At 41.4% G+C, this 20,798-nt stretch overlaps 1 protein-coding gene across 1 annotated transcript in view; it reads right to left on the bottom strand.

The window, feature by feature from the left end:
• COL25A1 (collagen type XXV alpha 1 chain) overlaps positions 1–20,798 on the bottom strand; it is a 400,933-nt gene that overhangs the window by 100,245 nt on the left and 279,890 nt on the right. The window contains exons 7-9 of the mRNA XM_084756859.1: positions 18,889–18,960; positions 18,105–18,212; positions 15,183–15,218 (exon numbers count right to left, since the gene is read on the bottom strand). Coding sequence (XP_084612985.1) covers positions 15,183–15,218; positions 18,105–18,212; positions 18,889–18,960 — 216 coding nt within the window. The remainder of the gene's footprint in view (positions 1–15,182; positions 15,219–18,104; positions 18,213–18,888; positions 18,961–20,798) is intronic.

Genomic DNA, 20,798 nt, shown 5'->3' with positions numbered 1-20,798 from the left:
GCAAGCCATCCTATTCTATGAGGTTCCCTTTGCTGTACTAACATATGGCAAAAAGGAAAGTTCTCAGTTAGAAATCCAAAGTGGGTTTTTCAAATATATGTATATTGTAATTTTGTTTTTTTTTGAAAACCACACGAGACATGCCAGAGGGATTTGATTTCTCTCTTACAAAGAAAATGTTTTGGGTCCCTTTGCATTTGTTTCTTGATATACCTACCAATCTATCAAATCAGGCCCATTTTGAGGGCCAGGGATACTGTTAGTACACAACACCATTCATCCCCTAGAACACCTGCACATTACCCAGGGCCTCTACAGCAAACCCTAGGAAACAGGCTCGCAAGAAAGTCACCGTACGGAGAAGCATGCTGCTGTGTTTTACTCTTAGGAAATGTAGTCAGTTGACCCCCATAAACAAAACTTTGTTTACAAACTAGGGGAGGTCAAGGTTAAAGGTAGCATCTGATATGCCGCCGAAAAGGGAACAGGGATGTTGCCAGCTGTTGTCAGGCTGTGATCCCCAGACTCAGGCCACGTTTAGTATTGAGATGAAGGAGAATATTTACTTAGAAAATGCAAATGTGACAGTTAGGAAAATAAGCAGTTCTTCAACCACAAAGCCAGTGTCAGGATGTGTTTGTTCTATTTAGATTAAGGACTGGCTTTCAGACAGAAAAAAGAACACAGAGCTAGCTACAACCTTATTTCTAACCCTTTACACTATTTTAAAATAAAGATATTGGACAATTTTTTTAGTCCCTTAAGAAAGGTACTTGATTTGGGTGCGTTTAGTGACTTTATAGATGCTATTCTTTCATTCAAAAGCCCCTCAGTCCACCATACTATCCTGAAGGCTTATTTTCATTGTAGGGCATTTCCGCTAGTCAACATCTGACATTCATACTCTGTAATGTGACATAAAACATAAGAATGATCATTAGGGGAAGAATGGTCCATGAATTTAAAAAAAAAATTAAATAGACACAGTGTTTAGAAACGCCCAGAGAACCTGTTCCCCTCTGCTGTCGAGCAGCTCTCACAGGAAGACTCATTTCCTCTATAATCAGCCTCGGGGTATTGAATACAAGTTGTATTATATCAACTTTTATTCTGCCTTGACTTTGTCAAGCAAACAGAACCACCAACCGTGTTTTTAATAGGCTCGCTATCTGCATATTTGCTGCACCCATCTCCTTCCCTCCACTTGCAATATCTCCATTTTAGATTTTGCAAAGAAAAAAAAAGGGGGGGCATCAGGCATAAATCCCCTCTCATCAACCCAAGGCCACAAGGACCTCAGAGGCAGAAGAGCCCCCCTCCTCCTTGTGAGGCCAGTTCATCAGGTTGACTCTGGAATCCATCCTTGCCTCTGCCCATGGGGACCTTTTCCAATCAATTACCCCCGCATCTGTATCAGCCTCTCCACCAGCTCTTCCCCATCAGCACATAAACACGTTTAATCACTTCCTCACTTGTGTAAATTGTTTGGGAAATGAATGTCAGTGCTAAGCAAGGGCAGAAGTGGCAAGCTATGATAGGGGATGTGAGAATGAAGAAAAGCCTTGAGTTTATCGTCCTCCAGGACTCCATCCTCTCAAGTGTCTCCGGGGTGTTTCCCTTCCTGACACGCCGAGCTTGGAAAGGAAATTCTATGGCGAGGAGTGCGTTTCTCCAGTGTTTAGACGGAGGATGTATATGCTCAATTCACAAAGATTGTGTTCCCGTTGTAAAAGTAACCTTGTCACTTGAAAAAAACATTGTTCACTAAAGTTGGGTCTTCCATTTCAGGGGACCATTTCAAAGGAAAATAGAATTTTACACAAGTATTTTAAATGGAGACTAACATCCATAGGCGTTTTCTAATTTGGTCCTTGCTGCATGGTCATATTAAATCAGAGATTTAGAAAGACTAATCACATAAAATTAGACTAGCATGTTTTAATGCAATATTTAAGAAAAAAATCAAATAACCAAGGAAATTGAATATATTTTTTTCTTCAGTTTAGAAAACTAGTGTTACTTTTGTAAACTCATAAAAGCAGTTAAAAAAGATTTACCATTAATTTTGAATTATGAATACATGTCTTATAGATTATTTGCAAGTGTACTGCCAAGATATAGTCTCAGTTACCAAAAATGTACATATAATTTTTAAATCTCACTGCAGGAAAAATGGTAAGGAGCCAAGCATCATCTGTTACCAGAAGGGGCTCAGAAGTAAAGTAGAATAAAGGTGAAGACACACTTTTGAGTAAATATGCAAATATTTGTGCATACACACAGGCACACAGGCACACAGGCACACACACACACACACACACACACACACACACACACACGAGCGCACACATGCGCGCGCGCACACACACACACACACACACATACACACACACACACACACCCTCAGTTTATTGCACCAAATAAGATTTTTCTTACGTATGTTTTAAATATATTTAAATTGATGACACTGCTATATATCTGTGACAATGCAGTAATTAAATATAAACTTATAACGTAAGGTTTCCTGTTCAAAAATCAATTTTGAAATTAAGGCACATTGTTAGCAGCTAGTTAAGACATGTGCATTTGATTAGCCTTGTTTCTGGCACAAATGTAAATTTATAAAATAACAGGAGGTACTATAGAATCATTCATTAGCTCAGCTAATCTTTTTAAGAGCGAATGTGTGTGTGTGTGTGTGTGTGTGTGTGTGTGTGTGTGTGTGTGTGTGTGTGTGTATGAATGTGGATACATGCATTCTATGATGGATGTGTGGAAATGAGAGGAAAACTGGCAGGATTCCCTTCTTTCCTATCATGTGGTTCTGGGAATTGAACTAAGGCTCTTAGGTTTGTGTACCAAGTGCTTTTATCTGCTCGTCCAACTTGTCTAATCTTAAACTTATACTTTCTGCCTGAACCATGGCTCAGATTAAGAATGGCATAACTGCATTATTCACTAGTGAACGTAAAGCTTCTTTTTATTACTAAAATTAGGATTCCAGTAGTTCAAGACTTCTAAAGAAGTTCTATTTAGTGTTATGCTAATAATTCACTCAGTTTGGATAAAACAGTTATCAAAATAGAGTTATAATCCATTTGGTCCATTTTTCTTAGTACAATGTTTCTTCTTAGACACTTTCCTTGGCAGGTGCATTTATACTTTGAGTATTTTTTTCACACAACCAAAATTTTTAAAAAATGATTTTTTTTCAAAATAATCTCTATATGTTTTAAACTTATACACTATGCTACGTACTGATTATCAACATATTAAGGTAGATTTCTTTTTTCTTTTTTTTTCTTTTTGGTTTTTCGAAACAGGGTTTCTCTGTGCAGCCTTGGCTATCCTGGACTCACTTTGTAGTCCAGGCTGGCCTCGAACTCACAGCAATCCGCCTCCCTCTGTCTCCCGAGTGCTGGGATTAAAGGCGTGCGCCACCACACCTGGCAGGTAGATTTCTTTACACTTAAGAAATACCAAGTTTAATTTGAACCCTGAAACATTCTAATGTCAATACAGATTCTGAATGATACAGAATACCTGATGAGGTGGAAATAACTTTACTTAAAGTGTTAAAAAGTCATTGAGAAATTTTAGATGTGGAGGAGTGCTAGTATCATCAATGCATCCCTAGATCATCATTGTCACGATCTGCCAGAACATTTCACAGAGAATTATGCAAAACAGTGTTTCCATACATGCTTATAAGCAAGAATAATACTATATATTTGATTGTCCTTATTTTCACTAATTCTGCTAAATTCCACTCCAATAGACTATATACAACATTCAGAATACAGTGAGCAAATAAGTTAAACAAATAAATATAATAGTTCTCAAGGAAGTGATTGCCTTTAACTAAAAGCATGTTAGGCCTGCGGCCCCTTGACTCCTCCTGCCTGGGTCCATCAGACCTCTATGTGTGTCCTGCCCCTTGTGGTACACAGCTGTGTTCATTTCAAAGTCCTGTCCTCCCTCCCTAGTCTACGTGCCATCTATCTAACCATCTCTCTGCCTTTTGTCTCCCTGTGTCTTTCTGCACACAGCTGCCCAAGGACACGTCCTTTAAAAGGCTGTTTAAACATCTGTTGACAACCTTGTAGCTATTGAGAAAAGGTCAGACCAGGATAAGAGTTGTAGTTCACCACATAAGCTTCTCAACAACTCAACTTGGGATTTTATCGGACGCTCCCTCCTGCACCAACTCCATAAACCCGGGTTCAGTTTGGGGGTTAGGGCTGCTTCTTCATTCTCCAAAGCACCACCGTGGTAGGACTTTTTCATAGAATTTATGAACGGTATTACCATGTTACATGGTAGTGTATGAGGATGGGAGTAGATGTTTTAAACTAGCTAGCTTTGTGAAGACTCCATGTTAAACTGACTCTTGAAGAGAGCTTCATCAGGCAGACCACATGCCTGCTGAGTAAGGAGAATGTTGGTGGAAAGAGGACAGGTGCAAAGGCCAAAAGCGAGGAGCATGTAAAATGTCAAAGAACACTTGAGGGTGGCTGGCAGGTGTTGGAAGGAGAAAGAGAAATGGATGGAGAAGGTAGATTGAAATCACATGACCACAATGTCCTCACTTTGACTATGATTAAAATTATAGGAATGACTAAAGGAATTCATACAGTCAATTCTTTTTCCTTAAACCTTATACAATAGTGTCTCAAGATAGAAATGACATAATTTGCTTTACTCTGTTGCTCACTTGAGTCATGCCAATGCTACGGGCTTTTTACAGTAGCTCCCAAACTACTGGAGTCATTAAATTCCTCCCAAGTGATTTCATTTCATAGTTTCTACAGAACAATAAAGAAAAAAAATCACCTTAGCTTTCCTATACCATGTACGGTGTATATACATCAGCCTGAGGTCTCTAATGCAGTTCAGGAACACACACGGACAGTGGGTAGAATTATCAACCCAAAAGAATCTTCAAATCAGGCAGCCAAGAAGCAAATGATTCTACAAGCATCATGTATTGCCTATTGTTCCTCGTTTACATATATTTGAAAAAGCATTTTCTTTGATAGATCACTATTTGGGAAAAAAATGAATTTTTCTGACCCTACTAACATGAGCACAGATTTGACTAAGGTATTAATTGCTTAAACAGGATGCTGTGTAGCTAGACAATATGCTTCAGGGGGCCCCTTGGGAGATGTTTTAAAGCAAGTTCTGGTTGCCTGCTATTAGGAAATGATGTAGGGGGTGGATGCAGTTCCTGTTCTGTCCCTGATGACTAACAGTAAAATCCAAAGCTCTGGTCATTGCTGGATACAAGAATACACGATCAGCTTCTGTAGGGAAAAAAAAAAAAGTGTGGCTGAGAGGACAGAAGCCGAAAGTATTAAGCCATTTAAAATGGCTTCCTTTTGACTTAAATTTTTCCTTGATTTAATAAAAGCCCAAATAAGGGAAGTGTTTTTCAAAGTTGATTTGATGGAAAGAATGATGAGATGTGTATCGTATGTAAACATAAAACATAAGCACTGGACTTTCTCCATGGTTTGGTGTTATGAGTTTCATCACAATTCTTGGAAAGATATTAATTAACCTAGTCAAAGGCACCACAGGACGACAAAATATGTAGCATTGGTTTATAGAGAAGGAACCCACCAGGGCAGTTTGCCTCACATAAGAAATATTTTAAGATTCACTTTTATAGACATCCATCTCCAACCTGAAGGCTAAGAGACAGAAATTCTATCTACCATGGATATCTTGGGTTGAATCAAAAAAGATGTCCAAGATTTGGAGTTTATTGCTTAAGCATAGAGAGGCACCAAGACAGAGACTGTTGTATAGGATGCAAGACACTGCTGCTGTGCCGCCTTCTACACCAAGGCCAATGATCTTGTAATGCGATAGCTGTGAGGGATTCTGGGATAAAAGTGCTACATCTCAGTGCTACATGTACCAAGTCTTTCATGGGCCCTGTCTTCGACCATATTTATTTATATTCCCATGAAATTTATTTCCTTTTTCTACTAGCCTTTATCTAAACTTCTTAATCACTCTTCCAGGACTCAGGGTCATGGCCCACATCCTTTGTGGGACTTCTCCAAGATGTCTAGACAAATCTTGTTTTCTGTTTCATTCCAATCCCTGTTGATTGATTATACTTTAATACACTTACATATTAAAATCCAATTGACTCAGTAGAAGCACTCTCAGATCACATGTTTTACATCTTTGCCATCTTAAGTAATTATTGAATAAGTTGAAACACAAAAAAATAAAATTACTATTTACTAAATATCATTATTTTGGCACTCAAAATATAACACTATCAACTGGACAGAGTTCTTAGCTTGGAAGCAGTTGTTTCTATTTTTATATTTAGAAATTTTTTGTTTATGTAACATCTCTCCCGAATAACTCCTACTATTTGAAAAAATTCTTCTAAAACTCACACTTTGTCAATGATATGGCATCACACTTGTTCGTAAGTGCTTTATGGAAAAATGTCTAATTAGTAGTCATTTTTAAAAAGAGCAAATGTTTTCTGACAGCCCCATCTCATGTGCTGACTTAGGGGGAAATATTAAACCAGGGCAACACATATCCTGGTATTTCTCAAAATCATGAGGCTGTGACCTTCTGAAGGGAGGTTTCTTCCAGTTCAGGAAATTAAATGGGTGATACATTTTTCTCATCACTTGACAAAACCAGAACCTGAGATGAAAAAATGGACCATTAAACAGCACAAACAGATGAAAGGCAGATCTAGACACTGAAGCATCTTTACTATCAGGTTACAAAGCAGAGACCCTGTGGTCACCAGATGCCCACAGCTAAATTAGTTTATTCTATTCCTTCTAAATACTTAATAAATTATTTCTTAGCACTGAACCCAAAGTGGAACCCTTAAGGAAAGAAGCATTAATAAGCGTCTCTGCCCTCCGTGATTACACGGTTCCCTTGGATGCCATAAAAGGAGGAGATTCATGGGGCATGAGGGCCTATCGCAGCACATGGCACTCAGTTGAAAATTGTCTGTATACAGGGGGGTCTCAGCTCCTTCTCTGTTTAAAATCGACAATGCTGAGAAATGCTGCCCCCAGAATGTACATCTCCTGTGACTCACAGATGTCTTAAATGTGAGAGCACAGTATAGACTCATGTGTTCAGGCCACTTTCTGTCTAGGAAGTGCAGTGAGTGCTGCCTACTGGGAGGCCTAGTGAGGATGGAAACACTCTGTATTGCTTAATCCCGCAGGGGAGTCACTGGCCGCACATGGCTATTGAGCAGCAGACATGTCTCTAGTGCAGTTTCAGAAATGAAGCTTTAATTTGGATTTGCTGAAACCGATTTTGAAGTCATCACACGGAGTTAGTAGGCCTCGCGTTGGACACGGTGGATTTAGACTGTGAAACCCACAAGGCTGTAATCAAACGAAGCAGATTCTAGCATGGTTCTGTCACTGTCTTTTCCACTGCCTCACCATACTACCTATGCTACTTTTTCTTTTCTCTTTTTTAATCTGTGATGTGATTGGCTAGACGATTTCTAAGATTTCTTCTAATATGCCCGACTTCAAAATAGCTACATCCTGTGACTACAAATAGATCCTCATGAAAACTGATCCTTTAATCATGCTGTTCACAAGAAAATATACACTCTAAACAATCTGTAGAACATGAATGAAAAGAGTAAGTTATGGGCGGGGCGGGGGGGGGGGAAGAAAAGGCAACCTGAAGGAAATGAGTTGGGTTTATTCTAACTCTACCCCTGGTGAGACACAACACTAGATGAAAGAAAAAGAAAAAGCTCAGTCAGTACTTTAGGTATCAGTACCTTATTAGTACAAATACTGTTAATAATAATGGCATTATTCATACCATTTAGTCATTCGGTTTAATAAACAGTCTAGCTACAGAAACCACTGTAAGATGGTGTAAGCATTATGAAAATGGAGCAGACAGCCCTAACAGTGTGAGAGAACGTGGAAGTACGTGCGTGGCATTTTCTTAAAGGAGCTGGTAAAAGCAGGGGATTATTTTTAAAAAGCCTCCCCTCAAACACAGAAAGACCTAGTACCAAGCAAGAAGGCGTTTTAGATCTCTCTTCTCTGGCTACAGGTCCTCACAGGTAGGAATCTGTGAGTCTAAGAGAAGAAGCCATCCTGCAAACTCAGTTGTCCAGACTTAGACCATGGTTGGGATGCCAAGAGACCCAAGGCTTTTCTGCCCTTGTGACTCCAGCTCCCTTTGAAGACAGTGGTCCCTCCCTCCCCCAGTTCTTTCCATTCTGAAGGGGAGTCTTATCACTGGCACCCACAACAGCAAATTGGAACACAGGACAATGCCATGACGTGCTAGCTACTTTCTCTGTTGCTGTGTGCTGATACCTGGCAAGAAACAGTCTAAGGGGAGGGAGGGCTAGTTTACTTGCTTTGGGGGCGGGGGATGGAGTTCACCACAGTGAGGAGGAGGGCTGGGCATCAGAGCTACTCACAAGTCTCAGCAGAGCAGGAAGCAGAGCAATGAGGGACCCTGATTGTCCGCTGACTTTCTTCTTCAGCTCAGGAGACGATGGTGCCAGGCGTATTCAGCGTGCGTCTTTCCTACTGAATTAAACCTCACTGCTCATGTCTTCACAGACACCCTCCAAAGGCGTGCTTTCTTAATGCTTTAATGGTGTTTCTTAACTCAGTCAAGTGAACAGGCAAAACTAAGTAACATACGTGGTTATTCTATGGGATGTGCATGGAGTTAGTGCCTGTGAGCAGCGGAGACTGTGAGTTCTAGAAAGTCAACTACATAAAGGTGAATGGTGGGCGAAGGCATGGAAGAGAAAGGGAGTAGCCTGAGAGCCAGGGATCAATCAGGCTGGTCACAGCTTTCCTCTTGCTGGCATCTTCAGGCTCTGAACTTTTAGGAGCATACAATTTCTGGATTTCAACTTTACAAATCACCATGAGAAAAATCTTGGGGAAGTTAGAAGGTAGAACATGCTTAACGGCTCACTATCTTGGTTTTTAAGTTTTTAGTATTTGTACATTTTTCGTAAGAGTTTTCTTTTGCCTAAAAAACCCAGATGAATGGCTTCTGTATTTATTTATAAGGTATCTGTATACAGTGGAGATACATCAGTGCACTTAATGAGAAATGAAAGATAACAGGATGTGGATGGGACAGCATCTGTATCTTTTGGTACCATCACATTCTCTAAGTGGTCACACAAAATTCTAGTTATTTTATTTTGGTCAATGTAATATAGCATTGCAGCCTTTAGCTGGAACTAGTATAAAGATATTGGTCATAGAGCTCTTCACAGCCTAGAAGTCATTATGGAAAAACAAAATCAAAATGGCTGTAGTCACCTACTCAGTTTTTGGAGATGTCTTTCTGTCACCTCCTACACTAATGCACCCTTAGACAGCACTAGAGAAGTCTGTGCACACAGGAGTTGGCCGAGAGCCCCTTTGGGCTGGGCTACAGAACGGCCACCAGGGCAGCTGCAGATAAGGCACCTATCACTCATCTGTTCAGAAAACAATACATCACAAGCTAGGAACAAACACACCCAGAGAAATGGGAAGGACTCTGTGGCATGGGTATGTGTGTGTGTGTGGGGGGGGTGTGTGTATGTGTCTGTTTGTCTATCTGTCTCACTTTCTCATTTAGAACGAAATGAGTGGGAGAAATCTGTCATTCTTATCTGTCTACCATTTGCTGACCAGGAGAGCAGGCAGCTCAGGGTTCGGTTTGGTAAAGCTATGAGTTTGTCAGCTGTAGCACAGCAGGCCACTGTAAGTGAAGATACCTGAAGCGAGCCTTCGCATATTGCTCCTCCCGGTTTCACTTTAAATGAAGCAGGAACACTATTGATGCTTTGTGTCATTAACATGCATTCTCAACAGCACGGGACTCAATGGACTCAAGTGTAACGATGTGTTTGTAAGTAAAACTAAAACAAACTAAAATTATCTACAAATTTCTCAGGCACAAATCCAAATTTCCTTTTAAGAGGAAACGTCTCCTGAATTCTCAGATGCCATTAAAGCCCAAATGAATGAAATGTAAGTTTTTTTTTTTATGATAAAGAAAATGGAGAAGAATAACCAAGTTGTGAAGTTTGCATGCAAACTGGGTGGAAAACAGGAAGGAATACAGAGTTTTGGAATAAAGAGTGTCAGAACAGGGGAGTGAAAGAGCCCAAAAGATCTCAGATATGGACATATTAGACTAAGACATAGCATCCAGACGTCTTAGTTTACTTTCTATTGCTGTGATAAAACACCAAGGGCAAAAGCAAGCTGGGGAGGAAAGGGTTTATGTCAGCTTACAGCTGATAAATGGTCCATCATGAAGGAAGTCAGCAAAGGGACTCAGGGCAGGAACCTGGGGGTGGCAACTGAAGCAGCAGCCATGGAGAAGTGCTCCTTCCAGGCGTGTTCAGCTTGCTTTTTATAAAACCCAGGATCCCCTGTGCAGGTGTAGCACCACCCACAGTGGGCTGGGTCCTCCACATTAATCTAAACATCAATGAAGAAAATACCCCCACAGACTTATTCATAGGCCAATAGAAGCATTTTCTCAATTGAGGTTCCCGCTTCCTGGTGACTCCAGTTGTGTCAGATTGGCTAAGGGAAGCAGTGTTGATATGAGACAGGGTTGGCATCCCGTAAAAGACGCCATCTACCTTTCATGTAGCTCAGAACTTCTTCACTTGTCAAAGGAAACAAAGCCAGTAAGGGTGTCTACAGGGGAAAAAAAAAACGCCTTTAAATACGATTGCAACAGCTGATCAGAGCACTGCCGCCTTGGAAGACCTGGAGCATCCAGACACAGCCTGTGCTAGAATCCAGCCCTGAGCATTTCCAGTTGTAGGCAGCCCTCAGCTGTATTCTTGGGTCTGGTTTTATAGCATACTGTGTGCTGGGGGAAGCGTCTGCTCTTATTTAGATGTAGTTAAATTTTTTTGTTAAGTTCCAGATTCTGTTTTTTAAAATCTCCCCTGAACTTCTCAGAAAGCCCAAAGGTCACATTTACAGAATGGATGCTGAGAAGCATTCAAGGGAAGCAGGCCTGTGTGAGCACAGGCTTCCCCTCTTACTGTATCATGTCTGCTGTTAATCTTCAGATGATTATGATGCAGTATAATGAGCCATCCTGGATTATGAAAACTAAATCCCTACCTGACATATCATAAACGGTTCGGTAGGTTGGTTTTTAGCTGCCTCATCTCATTATGAGAGACATTTGAAATTCATAAAGACCCTCCAGTGTACCATTAGAACCCTCATCCACACGAGCTCTGCTGAGCAACTCAGATCAGCGGGGGACATGCAGGCCAGGAAGGAGCAGTGCTACCCACTGTGCTCTGTTTGAACTGGTGGGTGCGAAGTAGCATCATGAGAAACTGATAATGTGACGTGACATCCAGAAGGCTCAAGCGACAACGACCAACAGAACAGAAGCAAGGTACTCCCGGCTGCAGTACTGGCATGCTGTAAGGTCACACTGACTATGCAAGCATTTTTCTACAGTTTTTCCCCGAGTCTTTCTGTATGTATGGCTGCTTACATTGCTTGGCATTTGTCTCAGGAGGAAATCTAATCATCTGTGGAAATCTTTGTGGTTCGCAGAGCACTTCATGTCAGTGCTTCCCTTGCTGCTCGTAAGGCAACAAGGTATGTCGAATAGCAATTGCTATCAATAGCTTACACCATACATTAAGTGCCTTCAAGACTAGCACAACTGAGGCAGGGCACCTTTCTTCCTAACAGACTTTTTAGGGTTTAAGCACCGTGAGTATGAGCGCATGGGTGCGCACACACACACACACACACACACACACACACACACACACACACACACACACACACAAAGACAAACTCCACAAGAGATCTTGCATCATAAAACAGCCATTCTAAATGCTGGGTATGGTGCCACTTCCTACAATAGCAGAATTCAGGAGGCCAGGCAAGGAGATTATGAGTTTGAAACTAGCCTGAGTTCTAAAGTGATTTCCAGATCACCCTGGAAAAAGACAAGTTGAGTCTCAAGAATCTCAGCCCAAACTAAATCTAAACAAACAAAAAAATTCAAATATATATTCGGTATACTTTTTTTTTTTTTGAGATGGGTTAAAATACACAGGAGTCATTCATGTTGACAGGCAAGTATAAAACATTCAAGTTCAGTTTGTGTTGCTTTTCACAAAGGCCCTGAGAAGAACTGTTTGAAAGAACCAAACTCTCTAGCAACTTAAAAATAGGTTGATTCATGAAAATCTGATTTATCTCAAAAAAATATTCACGAACCCATATGTTATATAAGCCAATGCTCACCTGTACCATATAGAGGACAAAGAGTGGTGATAATATACTCATATATGTTTTAAAAGAGATTTCCATTAATTTATTGCATTTGTCTCTGGCTACCTTTTAAGGCACGCAAAGACAGTGTTATTTTTTCTGAACGGATGAGAAATTTAGAGGTTAAGTGACTTGCCCAAGGTCAGACAGGCACTCATTCATTCACTGCTCTGAGTGATGGAGTTTTAACGGGGTAATAGAGGAAGTTATGTTCTGCCTCCTATTTTTTTTTTTTTTGAACAGCTGTGAAGGCTATTAAAACAGAAGTAGATGATCTCACAAATACAATGCTGAATGAAGGAATCCAGACACAAATGTGGACATACTGTTCGAGTCAATTAGAATAAAATTCAAATGCAGGCAAAGCTAACTCACGGTGACACAAGTCAGCATGCTGGGGTCGTGATGAGGGGGAGGGCACAGAGACCTTCTGGCCATTGGTCGGACTTGCACACGAGTGACACTCATTTGTGGATGATCACAAGATGTATGCGAGGGTTTAGCCATTTTACATATTAGAGAGCTGTTCACTTAAAGCAGCAATTTACACCTTTGAAAGAGAGCATCTATAAATGCACTTTAGAAGACCATTAAGCCCACAGTTCCTTGGGACATTTGTGATTTCATTTACATTTCTTGGCTGCGTCTAGAAAAGGAGACATGAACTCATCTGAAGACTGTAAAGAAAGACGAAAAGGTTTATAGCAAATATGGCCAATGTTTATCTGCCTTCAAGATGGTTTTTATATAAGTTGGGAAATGGGAGCACAGTAAGGTGACACTATAATTCATTTAGGGCTAGGCAAAAATTTTATTTTTAATGATTTAAATTAGGGGTGGGAATAGCTTAGTGGAGTAGGCGCTCAGTCTGTGTGAGGCCCTGGGTCCTATTTCTGATGCTCTAAGAACATAGACACAAATATAACGAGAAGGTGCAGGAAAGTGAGATTATGCATTGTTCGTATAATCCATCCTGGAGAACAGTGTTCTGAGACACCCATTTAACTTGAGAATACTAGATATGTTTAGGGTGCGGCACTGGGTGTCAGAGTAGAAAGCTGAAGCCAGTGATAATTCTGAACTGACTCGAGGGATACAAGGGCTCCTGAGGATATCAAGGAGATTAGGATGTAGCAACGAATAATATGGACATATCTTGATGATTTTTTCCAGGACAGAAATTATAGGTGCTTAAAACAATTTCAAAACTTATATCCTACTTTTCCAAGACTTCTTTGGCTCAGAATACTATGAACTAATGCTGTCTGTCTGTCCCTCCATGAAGGCTGCAAATGTTTTATAATTTTCTTTTTAAAAATTATATGGAAAAAAAGAATCTGTACCAGATTATTTCTCTTGTTCTCACAAGCCACGCAAAATAGCAGAGTCCATGTTGTGGTGAGTGAGGCTTGGTCCCAGGGCGTTTTCACTTGCAGAGTGTCTGGTCTTCAGTGCTGTACTAAGAAGGCTTCTCCTGAAGCAGGAAGCCTTTACTTGTTTGCCCATTTGCATATTTACTTTAGTTTGTAGCCAGCACATTAGCTTTCCTACCCAGGCAGTAGTTTTATTCCTGAGCTTTCCACATGATGTGAGCATGGACACTCAAACTTGATTGGTTCCCTCATTCTACATCCCAGGGATGCCTGAGCCATGCTCTGGTATTTGGGTAACAGGGAGATCATCCAATTTTCCCCAATAATATTTTTAAAAAAACATACAGCAGGTTAGAATGGCAGATTGAGAGAAAGAGGCAGAGAGAGGCAGTTGAAAGTGCATTCATCAGACTCGGCAAGCTTATGTGACTTTTATATACTGGCAGAGGATCAACAAGTCACAAGGAGCTGGGATGTTTGTGTCTACACAAATTCAGGCAACATCATTTCACTATGTGAGTCTGTTTCTGCTAAGTGGCAGAAATCCCAAATTGCTCTCTGGGTAGAACCCTTTGGCAAATAGTAAGAAAGTACATAAATAAATAAACATCCCCACATCTTTTTTTTTACCCCTCTGCAGGTTGTGTAAACTCCAGGCATCTTCCTGCCCCCTCACCATCCTGTCCTGGAGTTATAGGCTGCTGTAGCTATGGCAATTTGAGCTCTGAACTCGGGTCTTCTTGCTCTTTCCCACTGAACTCTCTCTCTCTAGTTCAACGAATAGGCACATCCTTAAATTTAATCTCTGTTAACACTGAGTTGCTTATGTCAGCTGCTCTGACCTTCGACACCACCCTTCCTCCCTGCCTTCCCATCTGGAGTTACCACCACCATCCTTTTCATGGATGTGTAGCCACCATCATTTCTATGGGTGTACAGTTGTGGTGCTTTGAGTAAGAATGGCTCCACAGGCTCATGTGTTGAATGCTCAGAGCTCTCTGACAGGATTAGAAGGACTAGGAAGTGTGGCTTTGTTAGAGGAAGTGTGTCACAGGGGGTGGGCTCTCAAAGACCTTAGGAGAGGCCCAGTCTTTCTGCTGCCTTTGGATCAGCGCATACAACTTTGAGCTCCTTCTCCAGCACCGTGTCTGCCTCTATGCCACCATGTCCCCCACCATGGTGACATAGGCTAAGCCTCTGAAACTATAGGCCAGCCCCACTTAAATTCTTTCTTCATAAGAGATGCTGTGGCCATGGTGTCTCTTCACAGCAATGGAACACCGAGTAAGACAGCAGTCTTGTGATCCTCAGCATGTAGTAAGTTCGACATGTTTTTTCCCCCTACCTTTCATAAATCACTCTTTCTGTTTTGGGTAATACCAAAAGTTTCATTACTCACACACAAACTTGACCATAGTTTTTAATAACCTGCCTTTCTATTATTTTCATTAAGAAAATAAACTGAGATACATACCATCAAGCCTTGTTCTCCTGGTTTTCCTGGTTCACCCTTTAAAAAAATTAATAATAACAAGTAATTAGAAAGTATTTAAAATTTTTCAGTTATCTTCCTTTTCTCAGTGTTGCTTGGCTATGTGAATATCAAGTACCATTTTGTTTGTTTGTTTGTTTGTTAAGATTAACTAGAATATAAACATATGACAAAGAGCTGATAGCCTTTCTTTAACTGTAATTGTATAAGCATTTTAGGGTTTAATAAAATTAGTCTAGGTCCTCGTGTGTTCCCCATGCTGACACAAAGACAGTTCTCATCAGGCCCGAGAGTCACTCTTGCTACAACATTAAGTAGCAATATGAGCAGGGGCTTAATGTTGAATTTTGTTCCTTTGCATCAGTCAGAGCGGAAGTAACATGTTTATTAAAACTGACAGGAGAATATTCTGCTCTTTCGTATGGCTTCGTTCCACAATGGTCAGGCTCATGGAACTTACTAGTGTGACTTATTGTCACAGCATAATGACAGTCTCTGGCTACTAGTTTACAGTGATCTGTGCCTGTAATTACAGTATACATAGATGTTGCTGGTCTTCCAAAAATGAGGATTTTCCAGATCGGAGTGTCTGGCCTGCATTTATGTATGTGTACCTTGTGCACGGTGCCCCCATAGAGACCAGAAAAGCACACTGGCCCCCATGGAACTGAAGTTAAGGGTAAGTCTGAACCACTATGTGCTGGGAACCAGAGCAGCAAGTGCTGAGCCATCTCTCCAGCACCCAGCTCACTTTTAGAACATATTTTTTTCTAGTGGTTATGAATAGCACATGCAAGTTACCTCTGAGACCATTATAAAAGTCAAATCTATTTGTGGAGTTCTTTAGTTTATTTGCCCCTGTGTGTAAAGGGTCCCATTGTCAGAGGTTGACATCTGGTATCTCTTCAATTGCTGTCCACCTTGATTTTTGAGGTAGGGCCTTTTACTGGACTGGAACCCACTAAATTGTCTAGATTGGCACTGGCTGACCAGCATCACTCGGGATCCTCTTGCCTCTGCCTTCCCTGCAATGGGGTTTCACACAAAGCTGTGTGTAGCATCAGCATGGATGGTGGGGCTCGAATTCTCATCTTCATGTTTGTGTGGCACTTACTCCCTGGACCATCTCCCCAGTTTCATAATCTTTGTCTCCTAGTAATAACTTCTAGCATAAATTTGTTTCTACTATAATATATATAATACTGATGATGATCTATACATTTTTTTCTTGCAATAATATTTTGGACTATTATTTCTTTGTTTTGGTTGTTCTTAAAAGCAAGTTCTCACACTATTCTTTTGACTGGTAGAACTCACTGTATAGCCCATGTTGTTTGACGTTTTTAAAAAATATACATCTTTTAAAAATATTTGTTTTATGCATACATGTACTTTGCATGTATGTATGTCTCCGCACTATGTATGTGCAGTGTCCTCAGAAGGCTAAAGACAGTGTTTGATTCCTGGAACTGGAGTTACAGATGGCTGTGAGCCTCCATGCAGGTGCTGAAAATCAAACTTGGGTTCCATGGAAGAGCAGCCAGCACTCTTAACTGCTGGGCCATCTCAGCAGCCTGCTCATGTTGCTCTTGGACTAACATTGCTCTTCCTGGCTCTGCCTCTTAAGAGCTGGCACTGCAGGAATAAGCCATGGTGCCTGCTACCTTTTAACTGGTTATTTGAAGACAGCCACTGTGATGACTAGCTGTCAATAACCCAAAGCTGTGGAAGGCTCTCTTCAGCAGCATCAATCTGAGAAAATGTCAGACATTGAGCAGACAGGCCTTGGGTGAGTTCACCACTTTTGCATGCTCAGGGAAAACAATCCTAAGAAGGAGTTGAGTCAGTTCCTAACTTCATGTGAGCAAGCACACAACCTTCAGAAAGGGAAACGGGACTCTAGAGGAGATGACAGCAAAAAGGGAGGAAAGTGCCCTGTCTCCTCACACATGGAATAATTCTTAGAAAAACAATACAAAGATATATGTGTTAAAATGCAAAGACACCATGCAATAACATTACCAACTATGGCTGAGTTTAATTTTTTTCCTTGGTTTTATTTTCAAGCATTTCTACTTTGTTCGAAGATATTTTCATTATTACCATTGAACTAGAAAAATCCCTAATGAAAACAACTTAAGCAACACATTAAATGAAATTTAGCTCAGCAATAAACCTTAGTGTCTAGCGCTGGAGTATAATATCAACCAAGCCGTTTTTATCTTATCCATATAGTTCTTTAAATTATTGGCCTGCATCTACCAAGTAATATAATTTTTGAGTATCCCATGTGTTTGTTACTGATATGACTCAGTTTAGTACTGAGATCATTTGTAAATGATTTCTGTTAGGCAAGTCTCAGATACACATAGAAAGTGATAATATGGTCATACCCTCTGATGCCAAAGTCATCAACTTGATTGTTTTTTATTAACAATCTTAGCCAAGCCGTTTGCAAATGATCACATATGAGTAAGCTCCGCTAGCTTCCCTTAGCAGTGCAGGGCTTCCCTGTAGGTGCCGCTGGCCTTTAAGAAAACATTACTGATGCTTGGCTTTTTTTTTTCTCACTAACACCCCACTTCATCCACAAAGGCAGTGACATACCCAATAGCAGGCAGGACAGAGGCAAGACAGGGCATATCTCACTATACACTTCCCAAAGCCAAGCACCGAAGATCCACGCAGGTGCTGGTTGCAGGCCTCTGGCCCTTCTTGGGCTCAACAGAGCTGAGGTACTGCTGGTGTGCCTTGTAACATGACCGGCCCCTCATTCACCTCCCCCAGGTCTCTCTAGTCACATTACCTCTTGGCCCTACAATGCCTTAGCACCTGCTCCATCTCACTTCTTACCCCTTAACAAAAACAAACCCCGGGAGAACAATAATCCAGGAGGAGACTCACGGGTACTCCTGGCATTCCTCGGGGGCCATCCTTCCCTGTGTCCCCAGGTGGGCCTCTTGGACCTGGAGGGCCTGGGGGTCCTGGAGGCCCCGCCTGTCCTTGGTCACCCTGGATTGGAGGAAGAGAATGAACCAACAATAATCACGAGCAGTTAATATTCAGGTTCTATTTCAGCACTTTAAATTTATGTTACTCAATCTACACTAATGTTGAAAGAACCAGTCCACCATAAATATGAAGCCTGCTGGCAATCTACCTGCCGGCAAGGAGCAAATATTTGCTTGTGGGAGCCAAACAGATGCTAAACTAAGGCAGCTCCCATTCTGGCAGCACGGCTCTCAGAGCGCACAGTCTATTACTGTAGTCAGAGCCATAAAAAAGCCCTTGTTTAACTGTATCTATGGCAATGCTCTATTGGTCCCATGTCCCCTGATCAATGGGTGGCTGTATTTTCAGTTTTAAAATATATTTACTCAAAGAACCTAAGATTAAGCATAAAGGGCTCCTGATAAAATGGACACAATTTATCAGAGCCACAGGAACTTTGTGTCGGTTGCTGGTTACAGCTGATGTTGTCTTGGTTAAGGAAAAAAACAAAAACAAAAACAAACAAAAACCCCAGCTGGGCTTTCTATACTGTAGCTCACCCAACATAATCTTATCCGGGATATCTGCAAAGACCCGCCCACCACCTCTGCGCCATGCATGAGAGGTAAACCCGCAAAGCCCCCGAGCAACAACGGAATGCGAGGAAGGAACCAGATCCAGCAGGAAGCAGCACTACCTTAATCAGCCGGCGTTTAATGAGCTGCTGATCAGCAGAGAGAAAGCCATGATTGATTTTAGGAAACACCATCTGATCAGTCAGGTGAGGTCAAAGGTTGAAGTTCAGAGGTGAGAGAGTTGAAGAATAAGCATCAGAAGGCCCCGAGGAAGAAATAAAGATATATGCATTAGACTCATAATAACCATTTAAATAAACTGGAACTGGTGCTCATGTCTGACAGATGCCCAGCCTCGGGAGGAAAGACAACCTTGATATGGAAGGATTCTGGACTTCTGATTAGAAATGAGTCCCTTTTGTAACCCATCATTTGGATGTGTGAGTGTTGTGGGGTCTTTTAGTGTACTCACTTACAAAAAAAAGCAAGTGAACTCGCATGACCTTGCGTTTGGATCCCGAGTGGAAAGTCTGCAGACAAAGCACCAGTTCCGACTCGGTCAGATTTGCCAACCAGCATAAACGCATCACGAACCAGATAGCGACACCCCAAGCCTAGAGGGCTTAGAATCACTTAGGTGGCCAGGAAAAGCATCATAGAGCGTTGGAATGTGAGTGGATGCCGCCACGGACATGAGGCAGCCTCCTAAGGAAGCTATGCCTTCCATCCTCACTGTACATGCTTAGCTTCATTATCCTCCTCAGGGGGTTCTCTCTTAGACCCTGTCTGACCTCCCTGATGCACCTGAGGTCCCAGGTGCCCCACATAGTCACCTGCCATTAACGAGGAGAAGCTAAGAACTCCCATGAATGGCTCTGGTTCACGCTTATGCTGATGGTGGCTCTGACCGAGCGAGCATACACATCATCCACAAACCTTGACGGTGAGGATCTGATTGCTGTGGAGGGCAGCAACTGTAGGGAAGCCTGGCAGGCCCTATGGACGTGGCACAACACCAAAACAACACGACACAAAAACGTCACACAGACTGGTAGACAAACAGAAACCTCCCCTTCCCACCCAGGTTCTGGGCACACTCTGACAAACTAGACACAAGAGGCTCCTGAGTAAAACGGCCATCCCATAAAGCATGGAACGGTTGAGGCTGCAAACTCATTGTGGTGAGTACCGAGGGGTCTGTGCACAGTTTGCAGCTCTTAATATTTCTGGAAACTTCTTTTTTAAAAGGTTAGTACAAAATGGAGATAACTGCAGACGTTGTTATGAGAACATCCTACCTACTTGTTTGTATTCAGTTTACAAATTAGGAATTATAATACATATAAGACACATATTAATTATTTTATCAACGACAACCGTGAACAGAATTTTATTGTCAGATTGGAAGGACTCTTCAGAACCAACACAGTTCGCCACATTAAAAAAAAAAATTATCACCTCCCAACAAATCAAAATTTCTCTCTCTGATCACGTGATGACTCTTGGGTCTACCCTGTTTTCAGGAACTCTTGTGAGGTGGATGGAGATCTGTCTCTTAGAGCATGCGGATGTCACATCAGGGTGACTTACGGCCACACTCCACAGTAATCACTTCTGTCACATAACTTTCCCCAAAGAATTTGACAGTTCACACAACCCCTTAAAACAGAAAAGTGGTTTTGGATTCCTCAGCCAAGGAGAATGGGAGAGATGCTTTTGGAAGCCAGACTGTAGCAACTGGTATAAAGTTAGCCACACAGTGATATCAATTGGGGAAATCGGAAAGAGAAATGCTTGCCTTTGTTCCATTTCTTTTTAAAAACTATTTGAAACTGAAACTCTTACTCCATTTAAATCATAGACCACATGTACTGTATACGTTAATGACAGCCCAGCAATGCATGGCTTCAGTTTCCTTCTTGTTTGCCCCACCCTTCTGCTTGAGGATATATTTTTAGCCATGGCCAGAGAGTTTCTAGGTTTTTAACCATATTAATTTATTAATGTGTTTTTCCTGATATTGGGAATATGC

The sequence above is a fragment of the Acomys minous genome (assembly GCF_964271855.1).
Source record: "Acomys minous genome assembly, chromosome: 14".
Taxonomy (NCBI): Eukaryota; Metazoa; Chordata; class Mammalia; order Rodentia; family Muridae; genus Acomys; species Acomys minous.
This window is presented reverse-complemented; position numbering and strand designations above follow the sequence as displayed.